The 6,537-nt window shown below is 40.7% G+C and overlaps 1 protein-coding gene across 1 annotated transcript in view; it reads right to left on the reverse strand.

Moving 5' to 3' along the window:
* The window catches only part of LOC112101780 (bifunctional heparan sulfate N-deacetylase/N-sulfotransferase 4), a 155,805-nt gene extending 149,991 nt beyond the window's left edge, over positions 1-5,814 (reverse strand). Inside the window, exon 1 of the mRNA XM_024192643.1 lies at positions 4,834-5,814. Coding sequence (XP_024048411.1) covers positions 4,834-5,814 — 981 coding nt within the window. The remainder of the gene's footprint in view (positions 1-4,833) is intronic.
* Between the last annotated feature and the right edge of the window lie 723 nt (positions 5,815-6,537).

Consider the following 6,537-nt stretch of genomic DNA (forward strand, 5'->3'; position numbering starts at 1 on the left):
ATTTGAGTCAAATTCAGCAAATAGTTTTGGCAAAATAAAAAGTGCAAAAAATGAAAGTCGAAATAGTTTGTTTTGACATTTCTGAATTGAAACATTCTGATTTTTTCCTTCAAAATGAAATTTCATTTTGAAATTTGGTTAAAATTATTTTTTAAATAAAAAGATTTTAAAAAAACCCATACCTAAAACCTAACAAAATGAAAAACCAAAAAAGAAAAAAAAATGAGATGATCAAAAGGTTTTGTTCTATCTGAAATAAATTGTCTTTGTTTTTTGTTTCAGTAAAATAAAATCAAAAAATTCTGTTTCATTTTAAAACAAACTGATGATTTATGAAAAATTGAGAATTGAAAAAAAAAATTAGTTATTTGCTCAGCTGCAGTAATGATCAAATCTCAAAAGGTTTGGAGTTCAGGGGCCTTTCCAGTGTCCACTGATCATAAGAGTTGGATACTGAGAAAGCAGGAGGATCAGTGTGTTATCTTAAGTGCCTATACACAAATGCAAGACGCCTGGGAAACAAGCAGGGAGAACTGGAAGTCCTGGCACAGTCAAGGAATTATGATATGATTGGAATAACAAAAACTTGGTGGGATAAATCACATGACTGGAGTACTGTCATGGATGGATATAAACTGTTCAGGAAGGACAGGCAGAGCAGAAAAGGTGGGGGAGTTGCATTGTATGTAAGAGAGAAGTATGACTGCTCAGAGCTCCAGTATGAAACTGCAGAAAAACCTGAGAGTCTCTGGATTAAGTTTAGAAGTGTGAGCAACAAGGGGGATGTCATGGTGGGAGTCTGCTATAGACCACCAGACCTTGGGGATGAGGTGGATGAGGCTTTCTTCAGGCAACTAACAGAAGTTACTTGATCACAGGCCCTGGTTCTCATGGGGGACTCCAATCACCCCGATATCTGCTGGGAGAGCAATACAGCAGTTCTCAGACAATCCAGGAAGTTTTTGGAAAGTGTAGGGGAGAATTTCCTGGTGCAAGTACTGGAGGAACCAACTAGGGGCAGAGCCCTTCTTGACCTGCTGCTCACAAACAGGGAAGAATTAGTAGGGGAAGTGAAAGTGGATGGGAATCTGGGAGGCAGTGACCATGAGATGGTGGAGTTCAGGATCCTGACACAAGGAAGAAAGGAGAGCAGCAGAATACGGACCCTGGACTTCAGAAAAGCAGACTTTGACTCCCTCAGGGAACTGATGGGCAGGATCCCCTGGGAAAATAACATGAGGGGGAAAGGAGTCCAGGAGAGCGGGCTGTATTTTAAAGAATCCTTATTGAGGTTGCAGGAACAAACCATCCCAATATGTAGAAAGAATAGTAAATATGGCAGGTGACCAGCTTGGCTTAATAGTGAAATCCTTGCGGATCTTAAACACAAAAAAGAAGCTTACAAGAAGTGGAAGATTGGACAAATGACCAGGGAGAAGTAAAAAATATTGCTCAGGCATGAAGGAGTGAAATCAGGAAGGCCAAATCACACTTGGCGTTGCGGCTAACAAGGGATGTTAAGAGTAACAAGAAGGGTTTCTACAGGTATGTTAGCAACAAGAAGAAGGTCAAGGAAAGTGTGGGCCCCTTACTGAATGGGGGAGGCAACCTAGTGACAGAGGATGTGGAAAAAGCTAATGTACTCAATGCTTTTTTTGCCTCTGTCTTCATGAACAAGGTCAGCTCCCAGACTGCTGCACTGGGCAGCACAGTATGGGGAGGAGGTGACCAGCCCTCTGTGGAGAAAGAAGTGGTTCAGGACTATTTAGAAAAGCTGGACGAGCACAAGTCCATGGGGCCGGATGCACTGAGGGTGCTAAAGTAGTTGGTGGATGTGATTGCAGAGCCATTGGCCATTATCTTTGAAAACTCATGGCGATCGGGGGAGGTCCCGGATGACTGGAAAAAGGCTAATGTAGTGCCCATCTTTAAAAAAGGGAAGAAGGAGGATCTGGGGAACTACAGGCCAGTCAGCCTCACCTCAGTCCCTGGAAAAATCATGGAGCAGGTCCTCAAGGAATCAATTTTGAAGCACTTAGAGGAGAGGAAAGTGATCAGGAACAGTCAGCATGCATTCACCAAGGGCAAGTCATGCCTGACTAACCTAATTGCCTTCAATGATGAGACAATGGGCTCTGTGGATGAGAGAAAAGCAGTGGATGTGTTATGCCTTGACTTTAGCAAAGCTTTTGATACGGTCTCTACGGGCTGGATGAATGGACTATAAGGTGGATAGAAAGCTGGCTAGATCGTCGGGCTCAACGGGTAGTGATCAATGGCTCCATGTCTAGTTGGCAGCTGATATCAAATGGAGTGCCCCAAGGGTCAGTCCTGGGGCCGGTTTTGTTCAATCTCTTCGTTAATGATCTAGAGGATGGCGTAGATTGCACTCTCAGCAAGTTTGCAGATGACACTAAACTGGGAGGAGTGGTAGATATGCTGGAGGGTAGGGATAAGATACAGCGGGACCTAGACAATTTAGAGGATTGGGCCAAAAGAAATCTGATGAGGTTCAACAAGGACAAGTGCAGAGTCCTGCACTTAGGACGGAAGAATCCCATGCACTGCTACAGACTAGAGACTGAGTGGCTAGGCAGCAGTTCTGCAGAAAAGGACCTAGGGATTACAGTGGATGAGAAACTGAATATGAGTCAACAATGTGCCCTTGGTGCCAAGAAGGCTAATGGCATTTTGGGCTGTATAAGTAGGAGCATTGCCAGCAAATCGAGGGACATGATCATTCCCCTCTATTCAGCATTGGTGAGGCCTCGTCTTGAGTACTGTGTCCAGTTTTGGGCTCCACACTACAAGAAGGATGTGGAAAAATTGGAAAGAGTCCAGCGGAGGGCAACAAAAATGATTAGGGGTCTGGAGCACATGACTTATGAGGAGAGGCTGAGAGAACTGGGATTATTTAGTCTGCAGAAGAGAAGAATGAGGGGGGGTTTGATAGCTGCTTTCAACTACCTGAAAGGGGGTTCCAAAGAGGATGGATATAGATTGTTCTCAGTGGAGCAGATGACAGAACAAGGAGTAGTGGTCTCAAGTTGCAGTGGGGAAGGTTTAGGTTGGATATTAGGAAACACTTTTTCACTAGGAGGGTGGTGAAGCACTGGGATGGGCTACCTAGGGAGGTGGGGGAATCTCCTTCCTTAGAGGTTTTTAAGGTCAGGCTTTAGAAAGCCCTGGCTGGGATGATTTAGTTAGGGTTGGTCCTGCTTTGACCAGGGGGTTGGACTAGATGACCTCCTGAGGTCCCTTCCTACCCTGATATTCTATGATTGGGCCCTGGTATCAGCTTTGATAAGCATCCAAAAGCATGGTTGCCTGTTGCAATTATCTGAACTTTCTGGGTCTGCAAAACTGGCCTGGAAATGTCACAGGAGCAACTTTTGGGTGAAGTCTCAATTCATCTGGTTCTGCTACTGGCCCTGGCCAGGATACAGACACGTAGAAAATGCATAAAATGAAAATAATAATTTTAAAACATAATTAAATAAACTTAGGACTTCATAAAAAGATTGTAGATAAAGGCTTGGTGTGTGTGTGTGTGCGTGCTCTTTGATTATGGAAGCATTTCAATGTTTACAAGAAAAAATCCCACTGTGTAGGGAATAGGGAACATACATTTGCAATGGCTGGAAAGTCTCTAATAGCCTCTATTAATATGATAATTTCCTTAATGTGTGGACATTTAGACAATTCCAAAGGAACATTTAATTAGGAGTAATGCTACTGGTATCAATTCATCATTTTTAATTCCCAAAGATATTTCTAAGAATCTTCCTCTGTGAGAATTCCACAGGACAAACATCCAGAGTGATAGGCCTTTGTATTGGAAACTTTGATAATTAGATTGGAAAACAAACAAACAAACAAACAAACAAACAAACAAAAAACCCAAACACAAAACACCAAAAATTCAGCCAGTGAACATTCTAGATCAAGGGGAAAAAATAGTATATGACCATAACTATGGACGTATAAGTATAAGGTGTAAAGGTATCTTTTCATCTTGTTTTGCGACGCTTTAATTATGAAACTGCTAGTAATGGTAAAGAGAGTTCTTAAGCCTCATACATCAGAATGAGATTATACCTTTTAGTATTTCATAACTGCTTGAAAACTCTCTTTTGTTTTTCTAATACAAAGTGAAGTTATAAATAACAAACATCCTTTCTGGAAAGTTAACAAACTACACAAACACCACTTTTTTTTTTGTAAACCCAATAAAACTCTGGTTCAAAATAAATACTTGTAAATTGTGTGCATCCGTCTATATGCAAATGTTTCCATATATATGATTATGTACATGCGTTTGAACAGTATGTGTATGTATTGTGGATGCTAGTTACAACAAATCTGCTGTCATTCAGGACTTCACAGTTCTTAGCAAGGTAAGCAATCCAAAAACACTGATGCAACATTCAGGCTAAAAGAGAACCTATGTTAACTGTAACACTAATAGGGTTAGTCATGGCTCAGCCACTAGAGGAAATATAGTAATAAACTGTTGAGCAGATCTGACATAAGTAGAGGGTAGCCCACATACAGAGTGACCAGTACATGAGATGCTTATGTGTGAGAGTATATTTGAGCATGCATAGCTGTGCAGGTGTGTGTGGGACAGCCACTTTCAAGCAGTTCCAACAATACAAAATGTAACAAAATTCTGATCGTGCTTTCAAAACCTGTTGGATTTACTTGTAACTTGGTTGCATTACTATGAGGCTGAGTCCTTCCAGACCTCCTTTGCTCTTTCTCTATCTCTCTCCAGATGTATTTGTGATTTGAGCCATTTATTTGAGACGCCATCCCCAGTTCTTGGCTTACCTTCACATCCTGGACGTTCATTCTTGTTCCCTCCTTTCCAACAAAGATGTCATCTATATCGACAAGAATGTACCTATCCAAGGACAATGCAAGCTTCTTCCCCGTCAGGAAAGAGACAGCATCTATAAAGATCAACTTGTGTAGCCAAAAGGTCAAGTTGTTTCCAAAAAGGACTCTCTGAATCCCATCATGAAGCCCCAAGTCCTGGATCACTGTAGCATACAGTGGGGCCTTAGGCAATGATGCTGGGAAGGATCTGGAAGTCTGTAATTCAGTTAAAAGCACAGGTTGGTAGGTGGAGTGATTAAATAGGAAAACCGTCCAGTCTTCCCCAGGTAGTGGGCCTTTCTCAATCCTTGGTGCTTTGGTAATGTGCAGTAGAGGAGATTGAGAGTTTACAAAGCAATCTTTGAGGGCAACATTATTGTAAAGGTCTAGTGGAAATCCTTTTAATTTAATACTTGGTGAGCTGTTCTCATTGGCTTTATGAAAACCAATTATGCTAACACTGTATTCCACACAATATTTTTCCAGAAGCTCTCTATTCCATGAGTCCATGGACACATACTTTAAAATATTCTCATATATAACAAGCATATATTTCCCTTTGCCACTATCTGTAAGAGGAGGAATGTCACCTTTTCCAGGTGCAATCACCATATGGTACTGGAATCGACTAGACTCGAGGATGGCTATGATATCTTGTCCAAGCTGGGAGTACTGGCTCTCCACAAATAGCAAGACGATAGGGTCAGTATTAGATGGATCCATCGGCTTAGCAGTCTTCAGCTCCATGGACCTGTATGGTAAAAGTTTAAGGCCCTCATATTCTGCTTCTCCAGTGGTTTCAATTAGGGTCATCTCCTGCTTGTAGCCTGTATATAAGTAATAGGCGGAAATGACTATGCTTACTAAACAGAAGGTGGTTAAGAGAATTACCAGTGTTCTGAAACTTCTACGAAGTTTCACAATAAGATTCATTTTTTGGAATACTTTCAATTAAAAAAAAAAAAAACTTTTTTGGCTTTATCCTCTTAAAGTGCCATAGTAGAGAGGACAAAAAATGGTGCTGGTACCATGCCCGAAATGTTCATGTGACCATTGCAATGCATTTATGAGGGGCTTTGGGGAGGTTATAAAGTTGTTAGAGCTCAAAGTCAAAGTATCTGGAAATCTAAATTGGAAGAGATCTTCTCTGAATGCAGCACTTGCAAAAAATCAATGGAGATGATGCTTAACATTATCTGCAACAAAGGGTGAAATTAGAGTAAGTAAAAACAAAATCCATAAAGCAATTAAAAATAAGTGTGTTAATTAAATAAGCTAGTAATTGATATGTGCAATCTGAGGAAGAGGAGGTTTATTGATTGTACAGTACTAGCTGACTGTCAGCTGCTTTTTTAGTAGTTAACTTTTTAAAAATATCTATTTAAGGTACCTTTCCAAAATGCTTTTGTCGTGACATGAAATCTAAATACAGCACTATGAACAATGTTCATTCAGTCACTTCTCCTTTGCTAGAAAGATTTCTTGCAATTGCAAGCAGAGATATCTTAGAATAATGGGATGAAATTAAGAAAAAGAAAAACTTGGACAGATTTATCAAATTGTGGCATAGTCTTCTGAACGGAGATAGTGGAACTTCAATGTTTTGAGACATTTCAAACTAGTCAAGACAAAGTATTAGAAAATGTGTAGTATGGA

Source organism: Terrapene carolina, unplaced genomic scaffold, assembly GCF_002925995.2.
Source record: "Terrapene carolina triunguis isolate 2854851 unplaced genomic scaffold, T_m_triunguis-2.0 Scaffold66, whole genome shotgun sequence".
In the NCBI taxonomy this organism is placed as follows: Eukaryota; Metazoa; Chordata; order Testudines; family Emydidae; genus Terrapene; species Terrapene triunguis.